Genomic DNA, 23,246 nt, shown 5'->3' with positions numbered 1-23,246 from the left:
GTCTTTGAAAGGAAGCCAGAGCACCGTGTGGAAATCCGCACAGTGTCAGGGAGAACGTACAAACTGCTTACAGACAGTGGTGAAAATTGAATCTTGATTGGTGACCACTAGTTCTGTAAAGCAATTAAGCTAACTGCTATAGCAAAGTTAGAGGTGATGCAAGGAAGGAAAACTAGAGCAAAAGAGAGGAAATAGAACAGGAGTGGTGAAACTGAATGTGTGACCAGCCCTGTTTCCACTAATCTAAATTATCTCCCAATTCTGCTACTGGCATATCTTTAAAATTGTTTTCAAATTCCATTATGGTCCTTCATCCTTCTTGGTAACATCTGCTATATCTTAGTAACCTGTCCAATTTTGGTTTGTAGATCTGATTTTTGAATACTTTCACCTAAACCCTAAGCAAGTTGCTTATATAAATCCTCTCTTCATTTAGTACAATCTTTAACCTTTGCTTCAGTGTTTAAAATGTCTTTGAAATTTAATCCTGTTAATATTTTAGAATTAGTTGCTATATTAAACGGTGTCCTTCAGGGATCACCACTGAATATAGTATATGTGCAAGCTATGGGGCATATTACAGCTCCTCTTGCTACATCTCCTGACCCCTAGGATGCTGTGAGCGCATCCAGATTAGGACATAGTCGCTTTTTAATTATTATTTTTGTTTAATTAATGTAGGGTTTGTTCCCCCTCACCATTATGGCAACAGCAGCTCAATGATAACAGCGAGTGTCATATATCCTGGGTAACCAGAGCTGATCAACACGTGCAGCCCTGCCATCAGAAGAACAAAACAAAAACTGCTTTTCAGCTTGCTTAAGCCTTCTCTTTTCTGTGTTTTTGAAGTTGGACATTGCCTCACCATACCTGCAAGCTACAACATGGACAGGATTCCAGTGTCCTCCATCGAGCTAATCTGCTTGGGGTCAAGCTTTGCATTTTCTGGGTTGTTTTACTACTTGTACAGAAGGAAAAGAACAACAGTGAAAGTGCTGAAGGTAAGATGCATTTTATTCCCATTATTTCCTCAGCATCTCCATTCTCATTACAACAAACTCTTAAGTGATTTGCTTTCAAGAAGTCAGAACTGGTTGTAATACAAATGTGACTAAAAACATTTTCCTGAATAACTCTTAAGCATACCACTTGAGCCGCAGTCCCTTTTTGCACTTTGAGCACATCAACATGAAGTACTGTCGCAGGAAAGCAGGATCCATCATCAAGGGCCCCACCATCCAGGCCATGCCCTCTTCTTGCTGCTGCCATCAGGAAGGAGGAACAGGAACCTCAAGGTCGACGCAACCAGGTTCAGGAACACTTATTACCCTTCAACCATGAGGCTTTTCAACAAGAGGGTGTAACTTCACTCACCCCACACTGAAATGTTCCCACAACCTATGGGCTTTCAACTTTCAAGGACTCTTCATCTCATGATTTTGATACTTATTACTTATTTATTGTTATTATTACTTTTTTTGTATTTGCACAGTTTGCTGTCTTTTTGCTCATTGGTTGTTTGTCCATCTTGTGTGTAGTGTTAATTAATTTTACTGTGTTACTTTGTAATTACTGTTAATGTTCAGAAGGAAATGAATCTCAGGACTGTATATGATGACATATATGCACTTTGATAATAAATTTACTTGGAACCTTGCGTGGCCTGTTAAATGCTGAAAATAATTGAGTCTTAGAAACTGAGATGGTGACCAATGAGCTGTCATGGGTACAGTGTTCTTGTGGAAAGGCAGTGCTTATGAAAGTGATACCTAATTTTGAACCTTAATTTCTTGAGGGTTCCTTTGCAAGGTATTTTAATTTACTCTAAGTAACTGAATATTGCATCTTAAATACTAACAAAGATTGATACAACTTTTTAAATTATATTAAGCTTTGGTATATTGGGTAAATGGAGAAGACAACATGCTATGGTTTATTTATTTTTATTTAGAGATACAACGCAGAATAGGCCCTTCTGGCCTTTAGTACTGCGCCGCCAGCAATTCCCAATGTAACCCTAACCTAATCACTGGACAATTTACAATAACCAACTAACCTACTAACCAGTGTGCCTTTGGACTGTGGGAGGAAACCGGAGCACCCAGAGGAAGAGCGTGTATTTCATGGGGAGGACTTTGGAATTCCTGACAGGATGACAGGATTGTACTGCGAACTCCAATGGTTAGCACGACACTATTACAGCTCGGCTATGGGTTAGTAGTGTAGTGTTCTTCCTATGTCACTCAGTTAGCCACTCCCACATGGGAGGAGCTCACAAGCTGGATTATCAATAAAGTTTAGTTGAATATTCTGCAAGGCTGGCGTATTCATGTGCTCTGCACTGTCCTTCAATATCAAACACAACGTGGTATCAGAAGTGGATGACTTGGTGCTATAGACCAAGTGAGGTCCCCAACAAGACAAAATTACAGTGAGATGGTTCTTGTTCACGTAAATCAGAATATCCAGAGACTTATCAATTATGCTGCTTATGCTAGTTGCTAAATGTATGCACCATGAGCATGAGCCGAGAGCTGGCCATTGTTGCTAGGCAACACCTTTGACCTAAACCCAAAAGTGGATACGTTGTCATAATCTGTGGGCATCTAGCCTTGGGAAGTCCACAGTGACACAGACACAACGGGGAAGTCAGTCAAACTCTCGGGGAGAGAAGAGAAGACTTTTGTAGTTCAAAGAAATAAAATAATCAATAAACAAACCAACAGGAAAATGGAGCAAATACCTGCTATACCTGCATCTATGTACCTAATAAAGACCTCAGACACACTCGATTTCTCTAAATCAGGGGTGTTTAAGAGATGACTCAGACACTTGAGAGATTTAAGGTTGCAAGCAATCTCACTCAGGCTTCAGAAGAACGTCAAATAAGTACACTGATATACTACATGGAGGACAAAGCAGATGAAATAATGGGTAGATTAGGATTGACAAATGTACTTAAAAGACTCTTATATAAGTACATACACATAAGAAAAATGGAGGATTATGGGCTGTGTAGGAGGAAAATGTTAGATTGATCATGAAGTAGGTTTATATTTATCAGCATAACATTGAGGGCTGAAGGACCAGTACTGTGTTCTATGTTCTGCGTTGTCTGTGTAAAGTATTGATTTGGTTTAATGTTAATTTAAATATTGCCACTAGGAGTACAAAACAGTGCAGGACAAATTCAAAGACCAATTCACAGGAAAGCAAACAGATATATGGGAGGAAACAAGATGCAGTCAGAAAGACTACAGAAAGAAGGGACAGTAGGGCTCAGCTCAAACAAAACAGACGAGTTAAACAAAGAGCAGGTAAAAAGTTTACACTGGCAGGAGTTCAGAACATGGCACAACCTATGAATGTGTCAGAGATTTGCAGTTTCCTTGGCATGGTAAACCAGCTGGGAAAGTTAATTTCAGATTAGGCAGAGAAGGCAAAGCCACTCCTCTCTCAGAGAACTATTTGACCTGGGACACACCACAGGAGAAGTCATTCTTATCACTTAAAGCAGAGCTTATCTCTCGGCCATCACTGGCATTCTTTGATACAAACAAAGCAACCAAGGTCTCAGCAGATGTGTCTTCCTTTGGCCTCGCTGGGAGTACTCATGAAAGACACAGTGGTGTATGGAAACCGGTGGCATATGCACCAAGAGCACTGACCCCTATTAAACAATATTATGCCCAAATCGAAAAGGAGATGCTGGCTCTCATGTGGGCTTGTGAAGGCCTCCACTGCTACTTGATATGCACTAAATTCTGACTTGAAACAGACCACAAGCCCCTTGTCAGCCTCCTCAGTTCAAAACACTTGAATGAGTTACCTCCACGTCTGCAGAGATTCAGAATGAGGCTAATGCGATACTGTTGTGACATTAAACATGTCCCAGGCAAATCTTTCACAACCCCGGACACTCTGTCAAGGATGCCATGCAAAAGTGAGTGGATGGAAGTTGACTCTGCCCTCATGGAAGATACTAACATCTACTTAACTCAGATACATGAAAGCTTTCCTGCATCAGAGAGTAAACTGGACAAAATTCGTGCTGAGTTGAAAACCAACCAAATCTGCAGCAAGGTTATGCAGTACTGTGAACATGGATGACCAGCTGTTCCAAAAGGAGCTCAGGAACTCAGACCTTACTGACTTGAAAGAGCCACATTCACCATTCTTAATAGTTTGGGTTCCAGACTCATCGTTACTGCTTCTATGCATGTCAAAATCACCAGCCAAGTCCACCAAGGACATCCAGTCATCAGAAAATGTTACCTAAAAGCAAGGCAGTCCATGTGATGGCCTGGTCTGTGCACACAGCTGGGAGATTCTATAAAGCAATGTGAAGCAAGCAGAAAACTACACAAAAATCATGCTGAACCCGTCTGTCCCACAGAATTCCCAGACCTTCCGTGGCAAATTGCAGGCACAGACATTTTCCAGCTGGAAAGAGACAAATATCTCCTCACTGTGGATTACTACTCATGGAACGTTGAGGTGTCCAAGCTGTCCTCTACATCCTCAGCAGCAGTTATACAGCAGTTATTCACTCACCATGGAACACCAGAGACGCTTGTGTCAGACAATGGCCCACAATTCAGCTGCTCAGAATACAAAGCCTTTGCTGGGGACTGTGAGTTGAAACACCAGACAAGCGCTCCACAGTCCCCACAGGAAATGGAGAAGCTGAAAGAGCAGTGCAAACTGTTCAGTTTGCCCTACTGAAGGCAAAAGACCACTACAAAACACTGTTAGCTTATCACTCCGCTCCTCTTGTGAATGGTTACAGTCCAGAGCTGTCAATGGGCAGAGACTGAGAACAAACCTGCCCGTTCTTCTTTCCCTTCTCCAACCTCACTTAGCGGACTTAGACAAAGTGAGAAATTTTGAGACAACACAGTGTGATCTCAGACACAGAACAAATTCTTTGTCGCTGCTCAGGAGTGGTGAAGCTGTTTGGATTTCAGATCATTTGACCAAAGGAACAATAGTCCAACAGCATACACCACAATCCTTAGTGACCAGAACATCCATTAGGTGGAACAGGTATGTGCTTGTGTGCCTTCAAAGTCTAGGAAAGGTAACGATAGAAATAGAGTGGCCTGATCCTTATGATGAGGACCACTTACCTGAGGTGGATGCACCTGTTTAAGAATCTCCATCCCCTCCGACATTTCCAGGAACCTACACCAGATCAGGTTGTTTACCTGTCCCAGCACAGAGATAAACTCCATAGCCTAATAGCTTAGGGTAAGTGACTAAAGAGGCAGAATAATCCACTCACTTTGCTGGAGTGTTTAGGTAGTCTACCCCAACCTCCATTAGATTTAGTGTTTTTCTAAAAAGGAGTTTTAATGTTGTAAACATTTTACAAAATAAGACTGTTCTTTAAAAAAAAAAGAATTGGTGAAACAAAGGAAAACAAAGAGGGACTTCTAAAGGCAGAGAGAAAAGCATTTACAATGTTAGCAATTTTTTTTATACAAAGAGAGTGAGAGACCAGTAAAAAAAGAGAAAGCAACACACATAAAATGCTGGAGGAACTCAGCAGGCCAGGCAGCATCTATGGAAAAGAGTAAACAATCTGCTTTTCAGGCTGAGACCCTTCATCAGAACTGGAAAAAAAGATGAGAAGTTAGAGCAAGAAGTTGGGAGGGGAGGAATAAGTACAAGGTGGTAGGTGATAGGTGAACCTGGGAGAGAAGGAGGGGTGAAATAAAGAGCTGGGAAGCTGATAGCTGAAAGAGATAGTGCTGCAGAAGGTGGAATCTGATAGAGGGTAGAAAGCCATGGAGGAAAGGGAAGGGGGAGGAGCACCAGAAGGAGGTAATGGGCAGGGAAGGAGATGAGGAGAGAGAGGAAAATGTGAATGGGAATGCTGAAGGGGGGGTGGGGCAATTACTAGAAGTTCAAGAAACCGATGTGCATGCCATCAGGTCAGAATATAACGTGTTGTTCCTCCAATCTGAGTGTGGCCTCATCATGGCAGTAGAGGAGGTCGTGGTCTGACTTAGCGGAATGGGAAGTAGAATTGAAGTGGGTGGTCACAGGGAGATGCTGCTTTTTCTGGATAGATTCGTCTCCCAATCTATGTCAAGTCTCTGATATACAGGAGACCTCATTGAGAGCATCGGATGCAGTAGATGACCCCAACAGACGCACAGGTGAAGTGTCACCTCACCTGGTAGGACTGTCTGGGGTCCTGAATGATAGTGAGGGAAGAGGTGTAGGGGCAACTAGAGCACTTGTTCCACTTGCAAGGATAAGTGCCAGGAGAGAGATGAGTGTGGAGGAATGAATGGACAAGGGAGTCGCGTAGGGAGCGATCCCTGGGAAAACCGGAAAGTGAGGGGAAGGGAAAGATGTGCTTGGTGGCGAGATCCCATTGGAGATGGCAGAAGTTGTGGAGAATTTATGTGCTGGACGCAGAGGCTGCTGGGGTGGTAGGTGAGGATGAGGAACCCTATCCCTGGTAGGGTGGCGGGAGGATGTGAAGGCAGACATGTGCAAAATGCAAGAGATGTGGGTGAGGGCAGTGTTGATAGTGGAGGAAGGAAACCCATTTCTTTAAAGAAGGAGGACATATCATTAGTTCTGGAGTGAAAAGCCTCATCCTGAGAGCAGATGCTGCGAAGAAGGGGTTGTCATTTTTACAAATGACAGTGGGAAGAAGTCTCGTCCAGGTAGCTGTGAGAAGCAGTGGATCTGTAAAAGGTGTCAGTAGATAAATTGCCTTCAGAGATAGGGACAGGGAGATCGAGAAATGGGGGGAGTGGGGGGAGGTGTTGGAAATGGACCAGCTAAATTTGAGGGCAGGGTGGAAGTTGGAGGTAAAGGTGATGAAGTCAACAAGATCAGTGTGGATGCAGGAAGCAGCACCAATGCAGTCATTGATGTAGTTTAGGAAAAGTTAGGGAGTGATACCAGTGTAGGCTTGGAAGATGTACTAGTCCATATAGCCAACAAAAAGGCCGGCATATCTGGGAGCTATGCAAGTGCCCATGGCTGCAGCTTAGGTTTGGAGGAAGTGGGAGGAGCTGAAGGAGAAATTATTGAGAGTGAAGATCAGTTACGACAGATGGAGAAGAATGGTTGTGGAGGAGTACAGGTTGGGTCTCTTATCTAGAAAGAAGCATAGAGCTTTATAGCCCAACTGATGAGGGATAGAAGTGTATAGCGACTGGGTGGCCATAGTGAAAACGAGACGATCGGGAGCAAGGAACTGAAGTCATTGAAAGGATCCAGAGCATGTGAAGTGTCACAGATGTAGGTAGGAAGGGACGGAACCAAGGAGAATAAAACAGAGTCAAGGTATGCAGATACAAGTCATTGGGGTAGGAACAAGCAGAAACTATGGGTCAACTTGAACAGGCAGATTTGTTGATGCTGGGTAGGAGGTAGAAACGGGAGGTGCAGTGTAAGGGAACTATGAGGTTACTGGCAATGGATGGGAGATCCCCGGAGTTAATAAGGACATGATGGTAAAACAAAGAGAAAAACAGTTATAATGATTGCAGTTCATTTTTATGTTTATGTAAGGAGTATAAGTTACGTGCTATGTGTAAAGTGAACTGAATCACTCAATTTCAATGCAGTTCTACAGACGAGAAGTAACATAGAAAACCGACAGCACAATACAGGCCCTTCGGCCCACAAAGCTAAGCCGAAAATGTCCTTACCTTAGAAATTACCTAGGGTTACCCATAGCTCTCTATTTTTCTAAGCTCCATGTGCCTATCCAGGAGTCTCTTAAAAGACCCTATCGCATCCGCCTCCACCACCGTCACCGGCAGCTCATTCCACGCACTCACCACTCTCTGCATAAAAAAACTTACCCCTGACATCTCTGTACCTACTTTCAAACACCTTAAAACTGTGCCGTTTAGTGCTAGCCATTTCAGCAATGGGAAAAAGCCTCTGACAATCCACACGATCAATGCCTCTCATCATCTTATACACCTCTGTCAGGTCAGTTCTCATCCTCCATCACTCCAAGGAGAAAAGACCATGTTCACAGAAACCTATTTTCATAAGGCATGCCCCCAATCCAGGTGACATCCTTGTAATCTCGTCCACACTCTTTCTATGGTTTCCACATCCGTACTGTAGTGAGGTGCCCAGAACTGAGCACAGTACTCCAAGTGGGGTCTGACCAGGGTCCTATATAGCTGCAACATTAGCTCTCGGCTCCTAAACTCAATCCCACGATTGATGAAGGCCAATGCACCGTATGCCTTCTTAATCACAGAGTCAACCTGCGCAGCAGCTTTGAGTGTCCTATGGACTTTGGCCCCAAGATCCCTCTGATCCTCCACACTGCCGAGAGTCTTATCATTACTACTATATTTTGCCATCATATTTGACCTACCAGAATGAATCACCTCACACTTATCTGGGTTGAACTGCATCTGCCACTTCTCAGCCCAGTTTTGCATCTTATTAGTGTCCCGCTGTGACCTCTGACAGCCCTCCACACTATCCATAACACCCCCAACCTTTGTGTCATCAGCAAATTTACTAACCCATCCCTCCACGTTCTCATCCGAGTCATTTATAAAAATCACAAAGAGTAGGGGTCCCAGAACAGATCCCTGAGGCACACTACAGGTCACCGACCAGTATGCAGAATATGATCCATCTACAACCACTCTTTGCCTTCTGTGGGCAAGCCAATTCTGGATCCACAAAGCAATATCCCCTTGAATCCCATGCCTCCTTGCTTTTCAATAAGCCTTGCATGGGGTACCTTATCAAATGCCTTGCTGAAATCCATATACACTACACCTATGGCTCTACCTTCATCAATATGTTTAGTCACATCCACAAAAAATTCAATCAGGCTCATAAGGCACAACCTGCCTTTTAAAAAGCCATGCTGACTTTTCCTAATCATATTATGCCTCTCCAAATGTTCATAAATCCTGCCTCTCAGGATCTTCTCCATCAACTTACCAACCACTGAAGTAAGACTCACTGGTCTATAATTTCCTGGGCTATCTCTACTCCCTTTCTTGAATAAAGGAACAACATCCGCATCCCTCCAGAACCTCTCCCATTCTCCATTGATGAGAATCATTGTAATCATTGCAAAGATCATTGCCAGAGGCTCAGCTATTTCCTCCTTCGTCTCCCATAGTAGCCAGGGGTACATCTCGTTCGGTCCCAGTGACTTGTCCAACTTGATGCTTTCCAAAAGCTCCAGCACATCCTCTTTCTTAATGTCTATATGCTCAAGCTTTTCAGTCTGCTGTAAGTCATCCCTACAATTGCTAAGATCCTTTTCCATAGTAAATACTGAGGCAAGGGACTCATTAAGTACCTCTGCTATCTCCTCTGGTTCCATACACACTTTTCCACTGTCACACTTAACTTGTCCTATTCTCTCACGTCTTATCCTCTTGCTAGTCAGATACTTGTAGAATGCCTTGGGGTTTTCCTTAATCCTGTCCGCCAAGGCCTTCTCATGGCCCCTTCAGGCTCTCCTAATTTTATTCTTAAGCTCTCTCCTGCTCGCTTTATAAGCTTCTAAATTGCTATCATTACCTTGTTTTTTGAACCTTTCTTAAGCTTTTCTTCTTGACTAGATTTACAACAGCCTTTGTACACCATGGTTCCTTTACCCTATCATCCTTTCCCTGTTTCATTGAAACATACATATGCAGAACTCCACACAAATATCCCCTGAACATTTGCCACATTTCTTCTGTACATTTCCCTGAGGACATCTGTTCCCAATTTATGCTTCCAAGTTCCTGCCTGATAGCCTTAAATTTCCCCTTACTCCAATTAAACACTTTCCTAACTTGACTGTTCCTATCCCTGTCCATTGCAATGGTATAGAAGATAGAATTCTGATCACTATCTCCAAAATGCACTGAGAGATCTGACACCTGACCAGGTTCACTTCCCAGTACCAGATCAAGTACAGCCTCTCTTCTTGTAGGCTTATCTACATATTGTGTCAAGAAACCTTCCTGAACACATCTAACAAACTCCACCCCATCTAAACCCCTTGCTCTAGGGAGGTGCCAATCAATATTTGGGAAGTTAAAATCTCCCGCTATTACAACCCTGTTATTATTACACCTTTCCAGAATCTGTCTCCCTATCTGCTCCTTGATGTCCCTGTTCCTATTAAGAGGTCTATAAAAAACACCCAGTACATTTATTGATCCCTTCCTGTTTCTAACTTCCACCCACAGAGACTCCGTAGACAATCCCTCCATGACTTCCTCCTTTTCTGCAGCCGTGACGCTATCTCTGATCAACAGTGCCACGCCCCTACCTCTTTTGCCTCCCTTACTGTCCTTTCTGAAACATCTGAAACCTGGACTCGAAGTAACCAATCCTGTCCCTAACCCATCTAAGTCTCTGTGATGGCCACAACATCATTGCTCCAGGTGCTGATCCACGATTTAAGCTCATCTGTTTTGTTCAAAATACTCCTTGCATTAAAATAGACACATCTCAAACCATTGGTCTGAGCAGGTTCTCTATCACCTGCCTATCCTCCCTCTCACACTGTCTCCAAGCTTTCTCTATTTGTGAGCTAACCGCCTTTTCCTCCATCTTTTCAGTTCATTTCCCACCCTCCAGCAATTCTAGTTTAAACTCAATAGTCTTAGCAAACCTCCCTGCCAGGATATTGGTCTCCCTGGGTTTCAAGTGCAACCCGTCCTTTTTGTACAGGTCACACCTGCCCCAGAAGAGGTCCCAATGATCCAGAAATCTGAATCCCTGCCCTCTGCTCTAATCCCTCAGCCATACATTAATTCTCCACTTCACTCTATTCCTATACTCACTGTTGCATGGCAGAGTAAGTAATCCCAAAATTACTACCTTTGAGGTCCTGCTTCTCAGCTTCTTTCCTAACTCCCGTTTCATTAATTGCGTTTCATTAATAACACATTTAATAACCATTGGCCTAAAGCAGTGATACCCAACGGGGACAGTTACGTGTCTGAAGGGCGCATTGGGGAAATGGAAGTCATCGGGGGGGCATTCAAGATTCTTCAGGGGGTAAGTGCCATCCTAACTTGATGTGTGAGACCTGACCGACCTTGTCAACTGGCTACTGTTGTCAACATCTGATATTGCATTCCCAGTCTGTGTTAATTTATCTCCATTAATGAAGGATAAATATGTACGGCACATATAAATATGTACAACTCATAAATATGAGTCTGAAGGACTTGAATTCTAATCCTGCTAAGAAAGAGAAACTACAGAAAGTACGTCAATACGATGTTACATACCTGGAGTATGGTTTTATTCCATTCCATTAGATCAGCAATGCCCCATGCATCTTATTTGTAATACTGTACTGTCTAATGAAGCCATGAAACCATTAAGATTACAAGAACACTTCTGTAAAAGATACCCTGAAAAGACTAGTTATGGTATTGCTCAGTTCTGGAAGATGAAAGGAGCATTTGTAAAATGTTGTATACTTGAGTCATTGGCCATGAAAGCTAAAAATGACTTTGATAGTGGTCTTATTGCTTCTTATAACATTTCAAAAATGATAGCAAAATGTGAAAAATTTCGTACAATTGGTGGAAGATTAATAATGCCTACTGTTTCAGAAGTGCTCAGAAGAGTTCTCAAAATGGATACTGGTATTTTAAAATCATTTCCTGTGAGTAATAACCTGTAGCTTGTATTGATGAAATGAGTGAAAACATTGAATATCAACTACGCACAGAGCTACAAAAAACAGAATTTGAGATACAACTGTGTCTCAAATGTGTAAGACAACGAGGCATTGCTAATGGCACAAAAATACGATTTATCAAAAATGGATAAGTTTATGAAGAAATTCTCTTGATAAAAAGTCAACTGTGAATCAATCTACGATGAGCTCAAATGTATTGAGAACAAAAGTATTCCGATTAGGAACATGATTTCTTGTGCAACAGATGGAGCACCATATATGACAGATCACCATGCTGGTTTAGTGGCATTTATGAAAAAAGTAATTCCAAGTCTGTTTGCATCGTCGACATCTCACAGACAAAAACCTCAGCCAGTGACTTTTATCCAGCATGACTCTTGTAATATCTGTTATCAACAAAATTAAAGCTCATCCATTAAATAGCAGAATATTTTGCCAGTTATGCCAAGATAATGATGAATGCTTGAAATGCATTGGCTGTCTAAAGGCTGCTGCTTAAAATGTTTCTTTACTCTTTTTGACCCTGTGGTTGAAATTTTGCTCAAAGTCGACAAAAGCTTGAACTTCTACGTGAAGACATGGCAAAATGATCGTTCAAAATATGAAACTGCAGGATGAGAATTTCAATTTAATCCAAGCAAAAAGTGCAGTGTCCACTTTTATCAGAAAATTGGAAATAGATAAGCAAAACATTGGGTGAAAATGTTCATACACTTTCCCTGCATGAGAAGTATGGCACTCTCTTTCACCGACAGTGATTTGCAAGAGTACTGCTTACACCTGCAGTCACTGAAGAAGGATTTTCAGAATCTATTCAAGGATTTGAACAATCTGGAAAATCTAGACTGGGTAATTAACCCATTTCTTTGCAAGGTGGAAGAACAGGAAGAAAGCTTGCAAAAAGAAATTGTCAAAATTCAGAATGGAACATTCAGAATTCAGAAGGAAAATGCTTTTCAGAAATGTTGACTTTTTGTGATATGTGGCTACACTGTGATACAAAGTTTCTTGGTCTTTGGAGAAGATCCAAACTCCTCTTCATTGCATTTCCATCCTCTTACCTTGTTGAAAGAGAACTACATACTCACATACAAAAAAAAACAACTGCTTGAACATTGTTATGAGTGGGGACTTAAGGCTTTTGCTGTCACAACTTGAACTAGATATTTCAACTCTTGCTAAAAACCATCAACCTCAAGGACCACAATGATATTGAAGCTGCTGTACAGCACACGGGTACTGAGTAAGCTAGGTTTAAAGACAAATACAAATTTAAAGCAGGATCATTTTTCTCATGTTGGCATATGGTAGACATGTTTTTATGGGGGCGCCAGAAAGGTATATTGTGCCTAAGAGGGTCGTTGGCAAGTATGAAAGTGCTTTGAGGGGCATTAGGCTAAAAATATTGGGAAACACTGACCTCACATCTCTGAACAATCTCTAGTTCTGCATAATTTTTTTTTTTAACTTTCATATCTGTAGCTGTTTAGAGTGTAACTCTTACTGAGACCACACGTGTACTATTGTGTACAGATCTGGTATCATTAGACTTAAAGTGAGAGTGCAGCAAAATGTAACTCAATGTGCTGAATAGCACATTCTGGTTCCAGTGGTTTCCCACTACATCATTTATTTCTTTGTTTAATATTAGGAAGCCCCACAATTTCAAATCAACAAGGAGTTAATGGAGTTTCTTAATGCCACTCCAGGAAAATGTGTGCAGTATGCTGTCATAGAAGGTAAGTGGAATTTTATTTTGGTTTGTAATGTTGAGGTTTTATTTATTTGTTTCCTCTTGCTGCTTGATGTGAGACTTGAGGTATTAATCAACTGAATGGCAAGCAGTTTCTTTAATGTTACTTCTACACCCTGGTGGCAACAAGATGAAAATCCATCCGGGTGTCTTTTTACTTACTGTGACCTGTTTAAGAACCAAAGCCTCCACTTCTTTAACATAAAGGAGAAATAGGCCATGAATCATTGTGGCAAAGTCAGGCTGTGATTGATTTTTGTCAAAAAAAAATCACTAGGACAGTAGAAATTTAGATTTTGAGGTCAACATTAATATTTCTAAGTAGATTTATTTTGGTAAAAATATAGGACATGTTAGAAGATAATAGTTAATATTGGTAACACACACAAAATGCTGGAGGAACTCAGTAGCTCAGGCAGCAGCTATGGAAATGAGTCAATGTTTTGGGTTAAGTCTGCTTCAGAATTGGAAGGGAGAAGACACCAGAATAAAAAGATGTGAGGACTAGCTAGAAGGTGATAGGTGAAGCCAGGTGGGTGGGAATAGAAGAGAGAAGGGGTAGGGAAAAATAATGACTGGAAGAAGAAATTGATGTTCATGCCATCTGGTTGGAGGCTACCTAGGTAGAGTATGAAGTTTTGCACCTCCACCCTGAGAGTAGCAAAAGGGGAGGCAATGGACCAATATGTCAGAATGGGAATGGGGATAGGAATTAAAATGGTTGGCCACCGAAAAATTCCACTTTTGGCAAATGGAATGGTGGTGCTCAACAAAGTGGTCCCCCAATTTATTTCAGGTCTCTCCAATGTAGAGGAGGCTGCATCGGAAACACCGGATACAATAGATAAACCAATGCAATGCCTGCCTTTTCATTGGCTATGCAAAACAGTCCATCGTCCACACCTTCCCTGGTAAGGGTCCCCAATTTTTCTTGCACTACATTGATGACTGCGTTGGTGTTACTTCATGTACCAATGCTGAGCTCATCAATTTCATCAACTTTGCCTATAATTTCCACCCTGCCCTTAAATTCACTTGGTCCATTTCTGACACTCCTATCAGCTTCAACCCTTTACTTTCCTCACCCACCTGGCTTCACATATCACCTTCTAGCTAGTACTCCTTTTTCTTCCCTCACTTTTTCATTCTTGCATCTTCCCCCTTCCATTCTGGTCCCAAAACATCAACTGTTCAATCATTTTCATAGATACTGCCTGACCTGTTGAGTTCCTCCAGCATTTTGTGTGTGTTGCTCTGGATTTCCAGCATCTGCAGAATATGTTAATATTAGCATCCTTAGTTGGCTCCACAATACTTCTGTTCTTGGGTATTTGGGATAAAAGAACTGTATGTGTCTCTAAAAATCCTTATTTTATTGTTTAGTTTTGTTTCTCATGATGACTTGGAAATGAGTTTGTTCTAATTTGGTCAGAGTTAGCTTTAAGAATTCCCAGGGAAGTTAGGGAATGCCTTGATGGTAGTTGGAATTCACTCTGTTTTCTCTCAGCATTACTTTAAAATCAGACAAAAAAAAATGCTATAATACACCATAGTATATTTTACATTGACAATATGGAAGTGTTTACGACTGATAAAACATATGTAACCCTCAGGTTCGGCCAGCAGCCTTAGTCTAGGGGAAGACAGCCTCCAGCCCAGCCAAACTTAAAAAATTTTGTTTGTGTGGATGCTGCGTCATGTGTTGCCCTGTTACAAATCCGTACCATAAATTATCAGACAGTACACCATATGCAATTAAATAATTGAGCTTTATAATTCTTAATTTGACTATAGGGTTAGTAAAGAAAAGTAAAAGGGCTCATTTTAATGAAACAGTCTAATGTGCACATTGGAGCTCATGGTTTTTTGCCCATTTGTTCCCCATCGATCTCCTCCGAATGTTGTCGACTCCCGGACCCTCACTCCAAGTCTCTCCACTTACGTGTTCTCTCTTTACCTCTCCCCGACAAAAGACTGTGAATCCCTTTTCTCGGGCACACAAGAAAGAAAAACACCTCCCCTCAGTGGCCAGTGCACATTCCAAGCCCCCATTATCTCTTGTCATAACCCAAACACTGCACCTACAGAGAAACCATTACATTAGAGTGAACCCTTTCCTAGGGTGTTACACTCTCCCTCTACCAAATTTACTCATGCCCTCATGACTTTGAGATCAGTTGCCAACCCTTCCTGCAAAGCAAAAGTCCAACCCAAGAGTAAAAGGCGGTGACGTAGCTCCCCAAAACAGTAGGGGCCACACTCTATTCCCCCGGTGCTACATAGGCCAGCTTATCCAGTGGTCTCCTAATTCTCTGAGCCCTCTGTTCCCATTCATCTATTTCTTTAGGTTCCGACACTACTGGTCTACCTAGCGAGGCCTCCCCCAGCCTATCACTCATGCCCACCTGCAGCTCGGACCCCTCTGTCCCTTGGCTAAGCCCTGCTACATCCCTTGCAGGGTCCCGCCGCACCCCAGGCTGTCCACAGATAGCCCTTCTGATTTCACTTGACACAGCGGGAGAAGGGTTGTGAGTCTCTTCCTCGATCAGTGGGAAGTTAACAAAAGGCAGCATATACGACACCCCCAGTTCCTCATCCTCTGAATCATTATCCCTCTCGGGCGAGGGCCAGCCTGACCTCCTGCTGCTGGTCCTGCAGTCACCCCGCATCACCGCAGAGTCCTCTTACTGGGTGTAGGCTCTAGGTCGGACTCTGGGTCAGCCAGTACCTCTTGTCCCAGAGGCAGAAGGTGGTTGTGATGGAGAATCTTGACAGGCCCATTCCCATCCTTTGGTTTCACCCGGAAAACTGGTAGATTTGGCATCTGATTCTCCACCACATAGGGCATAGCCACCCATGGTCAGCCAACTTATGCTTTCCAGGTAGCCCCAAATTCCTTATGAGTACTCAGTCTCCCGGCAGGAGTTGGGAGAGCCCCACCTTTTGATCATACCTCCTCTTATTTCCTTGATTCTGACTGCAGTCACGACCCCAGCTAAGTCCTTTTCAGCTCCCTTCTCATATCAGACATATACTTCAGATGTCTTCAGTGGTATGTCGCCCTCGTCAGTACCAAAACAAAGGTCAGTGGGCAACCTCGCCTCACGCCGAAACATTAGATAGTATGGCAAGTACCTTGTACCTTCATTTTGGGTACAGTTGTAACTGTGGGCCTGATGTCCAATATTTTGACTTCACCTGCTCTTTTTGCTGATCTCCAAGGTCCCGAGCATGTCTGGCAGGGTCTGATTAAATCTCTCGAGCTGAGGATCACCCTGTGGATGATGGGGAGTAGTCCTCAGCTTCTCGACTCTGAGCATGCCCAGTAACTCATGAATGAGCCTACTCTCGAAATCCCGTCCCTGATCACTATGTATCCACCTGGGGAGGTCATAACAAATAAAATGCTTCTCCCATAACACTTTGGCCACCGTGGACACCCTCTGATCCTTGGTAGGGAAAGCCTGTGCATATCTGGTGTAGTGATCCGTGATGACTAAGACATTCGCTGGCATCAGGTTCTATTGACAGAAAATCCACGCACGCCAGGTCCAGGGGCTCCACACTCTGAAAGTGGGACAAGGGATCTGCCCACATAGGCAGTGTCTTCCATCTTATGCATCGAGTGCACAACTTGCAGTATTCTTTGAACTCCGGCTTCATTTGGGGCCAGTAGAACCGATCTCTGAGCAATCCATAGGTCTTTTCAACCTCCAAATGTCCAGAATCATCATGAAGTGACTTCAACACAATCCTCCGATACTTCTCTGGCACAACTAGCTGGGAACGCCAAGGTTGGTCTGGAGGCGACATGATCTGGTATAGGATCTGGTTCCACAACTCCAACCGAGGCCATTCTCTCAGTAATGGAGGCACTGCCACGTGTTTCGTCTTCTCTGCCTGAGCCATGTCTCCCTTTCCGAATGCAGACCAAATGGTACCAATGCCTGGGTCATCTCGCTGAGCAGCTGCCACTTCCCCAGAACTCAATTCCGGCAGCCGATTTGTCTTCGGAGCTGTCAGGTTACAGTAAACTTGGGGAATGGTGTCATCAGAAGCCCCCAATTGATCCACCGCTCAATCCTGTCCCTCCTTTCCCTCGGCCTTCACGGTGATGACAAACTGACACATGACCTTCACCCCTGGGGCAAGAATGCTCTCCCACTCTTGGTCCCTGTCCAGCCCCTCATGCGCCCGTCGGAACAAAGCATCAGCATCAATGTTCCTGCTTCCCAGCCGGTACTTCAGGCTGAAATCATAGGCAGACAACGCCGCCAACCACCGATGGCCTGTGGCATCGAATTTCGCTGAGGACAGGATATTAGGGGATTGTTGTTCGTTCTCACCTCTAACTTGGCACCATAGATGTAGTCACTCAGTTTATCCATCACAGCCCATTTCAATCCCAGAAACTCTAACTTGTGCATGGGATAATTTCTCTCGGAGGACAACAGACTCCAGCTGACAAACGCAACGGGTCTCAACCCAGTGCCCTGATCCTGATACAGGATACCCCGTGAGCCCTCTTGGCTGGCATACGTATGCATTACATATGACAATCGGGTCCATAAAAGACAGCTCAGGCACCTGGGTCAGCAGCTCCTTCAGCGACTGAAAGGCCTCTTCACATTTCGCATCCCACCTGGGTCCATAGGGCTTCAAAGGACTAAGATACTCTCTACCCTCCTCTCCTATTTTCCCCTTCCCTTTCTTCCCCAAGGCAGGGTAACCACACAGAAGCTGATTCAGTGGGTGATTCACTTTCAGGTGGCCCTTCACAAACCTCCGGTAATAACCACAGAACCCAAGGAACGAGTGCCGAGCACTCACAATCTGGGGTTTCAGCAGGTGGTCACTGCCTCTATCTTAGCAGGATTTGTAGCTACTCCATATTATGAGACTATGTGCCCAACATAGCTACAGACATCTTGCAGAACTGGCACTTGTCCAGAGAAAGCTTTAACCCTTCATCTTTCAGGTGGCCCAGCACCTTCAGTAGTCTTGCTTCAAGTTCTTCCAAGGTGGACCCAAACACTGTGAAGTCGTCCAGATACACCAATACCTCAAACCAGTTCATATCCCCCCCACCGTCTTCTCTGTGACCCTGCTGGAAGGTTGCAGGGGCTCCCAATATGCCCTGGGGTATTCTTTGGACTATTGGAGACGCATAGGGGCTTCGGGACTTGGTGATGATCCCATCTTTTTTCAACTTACACAAATGCTGCTGAACGTCTTCCACCTCTGCAGAGGCCAGTTGCCATGATCTCTCTCTGAATGGGGTGTCCTTAGTCACCCGCATAGTGTGACGAGTGCTCTTGGAACAACCCACATCAAACTCGTCAGTGGAAAAGACACCTTCCAGTTTTAACATCTTCTCTACCAGCCTCCTCTTCCAACCCGCAGGAACCGGGGAGTCCCCGAAGTTGAATGACTCAGTGGTCAACTTTCCCCCTTTTTCCAATAGTTTCTCCCCGGCTTATCTCACAGGGACACTAGACATTACCGTCTCCAGGAACAGATACTCCAGGGGCATCCCCTGCTTGAAGGTGACCTCCCTCTTCATAGTGTTCCTGACAATCACTGCCATCCTGCTTGCCTCTACAACTGAGGGCTTCTGCATTTTGACCCTCACCAGTACCCCAGCAGGAAATCCTGACTCCCCCTTGTGGTCTTCTGGAGCGTCCACTAAGACGGCCTTGCCCTCAGGCATTCCAGGAAATTGGCGGTTCCCATCACTCTTACTACTTCCCCGGGCCGTAACACAATTGGCTTTGACTGGGTGAACCACACAGTCCCTCGTCAAAACTCAGTATCTGGCCCAATGCAGCCACGCACTTCCTCAAAAGCAGCTCGAAACACCCGATTATACGGACAATGTTCCCAGAAAGCTCTCCCCAGCCTTCTCCTTGCAGCCCCCATGAGCCTCCTCACCAGAGGGGTGTTGGTCCCCACCAGGATTGAACCACTACCCTTCTCAATGGGGTCCAGACAAACCAGCACCAATGTATCAAGGACCTCAGCCGCTCCCACATCAGCTTTAGAAAGCTCCAGTTTCACTGACAAATAACCGTTGTATGGATAATCACCTGCACTAAGACCCCAGATCTCCAGTACACTGAATGGCGTAAATGGTAAATGCATCAGATACCGGTTATAAAACAAACGGTACAGCAACATGACCTGCGACCCGGTGTCAAGTATGGCTCCAGCAAAAATACCCTCTGTCAGTAGTGATGAAGGTTCCTTGGTATATTGCTGGGAATGTATTCACCCAAAGATACCAGGCCGTTCCCTCACTGGGTCTCCTCAAAGGTTTCTGACATCTTTCTCTGCTTAGATATCCGGGGGCTCAATCTCCGAGGGGTTTCCATCGCTCACACTCCTGCCTGAAGTGCCCCTCTTCGCCACAGTTGTAACAGATAATACTGCCTGCACCCTTCTCGCAGATTCCTGGCAATCAACAGCCCTCTGCACGGTCCGTCCCCTTATGGGATCCACCTCTCTATCCGTCCCATCATACGGCTGGGGGGGGGGAGGGGGTCACACCTGCTGATAACAACCAGGACATCTCAGTTCTCAACTCTGCCACAATCTCCTTTACTACTCCCCAAGTTGGGCTAGCCGTGGTCACTTCACTACAAGGGGCTACTGCCGGGGGACTGTACCCTGCTGACGGAGCCCTCCTGCGCCTCCGACGCATTCTCCTCCTCCCATACTTCTCTGATCAGCTCAACAAACGAGGGAAGGGGGTGCGTCTTATGGGACAGTCGGAGACCCCAAGCGATCAGGTCCTGGGACTGGGCACCTCTTGCTATTTGGTCCATTCTTAACTGATCCGCCTCAGCCACCTGAATGAGTCCTCGGTGGCACACACAATTTAGCTCCCTCTCTAACTGAAAGATGTAGGCAGAAAACTTCTCCCTCTTCTAACACATGTTCTGAAACCCCGTCATGAGCTGCATTGGGTTTCCTGTCGTGCCGTATGCATTTTCCAGTGCTCCCGTGTAATCGGCCGTATTTGCTAGGGAGTACTGGGCTTCATAGCTCTCACAACGTCAGCAGCCCGCCCCCTCAAATTCTCAACCAATCTTTGTTGCTTTACGTCCTCAAAGCACTGCCACTCATCTAACAACTGAGAGATCTGCTCTGCCCAACTCCTCTTCCCTGTCAGGGGGTGGGCATTACTCCAGAGAATATTCTTAGTTTCTGGTTAGGACCCTCTGCCTGTGCACTGGGCCATTTTTCACTAGAGGCGTGAGGGCACATGCCAACTCAGAACTCTCGCTCTTCCCTGTGGGACAGAAACTAATTAGACATTCCAAATCTGACCACTCCTTCCCCTCATTCCTCAGAAACAATAGAACCCTATCTTTGAAATCTCTGATCCCAGCTACGGGAAACTCAGCTTGTGATTTGGCCCGCTCCGCTACACTCTCCTCCTCCCTGAAAGTATGGACAGCCCACGGCTCCCCATCACCTGGGCCCCTGATAGTACCAGGCAGTTCCACTGCCTTTACGTCAGCACTAGTCTGCAGTAAAACGAGGTCTCTGCCCGCCATTTTATCAGACCTCCCCGCAATTGTAACTTAGCCAACAACTTTAACGGTACTTAACAGGCGAATTAACAATTCATCCGGAGTATGAATATCTACCCCACTCAACACACACGCATTAGTTACTGGTAACCCCGTGGATGCACACCACTGCTCGACCCTGGCAGCATCCATACCAGCACAGACGTAAACACACAACCCACTGGTTCAATGCTCAGAACAATCACAGAGCATCCAATGAAATCAATCCTGGAACGATACCCCCAGAATTGTAACCCTCAGGTTGGGCCCGCGGGCTTAGTCTAGGGGAAAACAGCCTCCAACCCAGCCAAACTTGAGATATCTTGTTTGTGTGGATGCTGTGTGATGTGTTGCTCGGTTACAAATTCATACCATAAAATATCAGACAGTACACCATATGCAATTAAATGATTGAGCTTTATAATTCTTAATTTTACTATAGGATTAGTAAAGAAAAGAAAAAGGGCCCATTTTAATGAAACAGTCTAATGTGCACGTTGGAGCTCATGGTTTTCCATCCATTCGTTCCCCATTGATCTCTGAACGGCGTCGACTCCCGGACCCTCACTCCAAGTCCATTCCGTCCTGTGCTCTATCAACTCCTTCCATTCACGTCTTCTCTCTTCAGCTCTCCCCGATAAAAGACTGTGAATCCTTTCTCTCGGGCACACAAGAAAGAAAAGCACCTCCCCTCACTGGCCAGCACACGTTCCAAAGCCCTCATTATCTCTAGTCATAACCCAAACACTGCACCTACAGAGAAACCGTTACAGTAGCAATGAACCCTTTCCCAGGGCATTACACATAGAATAGTATAGGCTCTTCAGCCCCCGATGTGCCATCATTTTAAAACCAATCTAATGTTTCCCCCTTACATTGTCCTCCATTTTTCTATCATCCATGTGGATATCTAAGAATCTCTTAACTGTCCTTAATGTATCTGCCTCTACCACCACCACTGACAGTGCATTCCATGCACCAACCACTCTATGTTTAATAAACAAGAACTATGACTGACAATCTCCCCATAAACTTTCCTCCCATCACCTTAAAGTTATGTTCCTTTTTATTAGCTATTTCTGCACTGTGAAAAAGACTCTAGCTGTCCACCTTATGCCTCTTATCATCTTCTATACCTCTGTCAAGTCACTTCTCATTCTCCTTCTCTCCAAAGAGGAAAAACCCTGGCTCAGTCAACTTTTCCTCATTAGATATGCTCTCTAATCCAGCCAGCATCCTGGTAAACCTCCTTTGCCCCCTCTCTGAAGGTTCTACTTTCATCGTATGATGAAGTGACCAGAACTGAACACAATACTCCAAGTGTTCAAGTTGAAGTTTATTATTATTCAACCGTGCGCATGTATACAGATAAATGAAGCAATAGAGACCAAGGTACAAAACAATAATATTAACAGAAACAAAAGTATTCTGTATACAAGTTGTATGTACGACTTACAGTTAAATATACAACAGTATACTACTGGTGCAGTCATAAATAAGTGGTTGCAGGGTGTTCAGAAGCCTCTCAGCCAGCAGAAAGAAGCGGTTACCCAGCCTAACAGTCCTTGTTCTTGTACTGTGGTACCTTCTGCCTGAAGGTAGGAGGTCCAAGAGATTGTGCAGCGAGCAGATGAGAGGGGTGCTTGACAAAGCTGAGGGCCCTGCAGATGCAGCACTTCTTGTATATGTCCTACATGGGAGGGAGAGAGACCCTGATGATTTTCTCAGCAGTCCTCACAATCCATTGCAGGGTCTTGTTGTCAGATGCCTTGCAATTCCTATACCAGACGGTGAACCAGCTGGTCTGGAGACTCGATAGTGCTCTTGTAAATGTTCTTAAAGTGAGAATGAGGGAGCCTCACTCGCTCAGTCTCCTTAGAAAGTAGAGTGCACTGCTGAACTTTCTTGACTAAGGAGCTGGTGTTGAAGGATGTGCACACCAGGAAGCTTGGTGCTCCTGACTTTCTCCACGGAGTAGAGTTGATGCACAGTAGGGAGTGGTCAGCTGCAACTTCCAGAAATCTACGATCATCTCTTTAGTTTTGTCTACATTGACACTCAAGCTGTGTGTTTGCACCAGTTCAGAAGCCACACTACGTCCTCTCTTAATGCCAATTCATCATTTTTGCTAATAAGGCCAACCACTGTTGTGTCATCAGCGAACTTAATGATGTGGTTAGAGCTGGATCTTGCAATACAGCCATGTGTCAGCAGCGGGCCGAGCGTGCAACTGTGGGCAGTGCTC

At 44.4% G+C, this 23,246-nt stretch overlaps 1 protein-coding gene across 2 annotated transcripts in view; it reads left to right on the top strand.

Moving 5' to 3' along the window:
- mul2 (mitochondrial E3 ubiquitin protein ligase 2) overlaps positions 1-23,246 on the top strand; it is a 43,830-nt gene that overhangs the window by 4,978 nt on the left and 15,606 nt on the right. For both annotated transcript variants that reach the window (XM_073041340.1, XM_073041341.1), the window contains exons 2-3: positions 850-1,001; positions 13,326-13,413. In XM_073041340.1, the coding sequence (XP_072897441.1) occupies positions 885-1,001; positions 13,326-13,413 (205 nt within the window). In that variant the 5' untranslated portion in view covers positions 850-884. The remainder of the gene's footprint in view (positions 1-849; positions 1,002-13,325; positions 13,414-23,246) is intronic.

The sequence above is a fragment of the Hemitrygon akajei genome, chromosome 3, assembly GCF_048418815.1.
Source record: "Hemitrygon akajei chromosome 3, sHemAka1.3, whole genome shotgun sequence".
Classification (NCBI taxonomy): Eukaryota; Metazoa; Chordata; class Chondrichthyes; order Myliobatiformes; family Dasyatidae; genus Hemitrygon; species Hemitrygon akajei.
The sequence above is the reverse complement of the archived record's forward strand: the minus strand, read 5'-3'. Positions and strand labels throughout refer to the sequence as shown.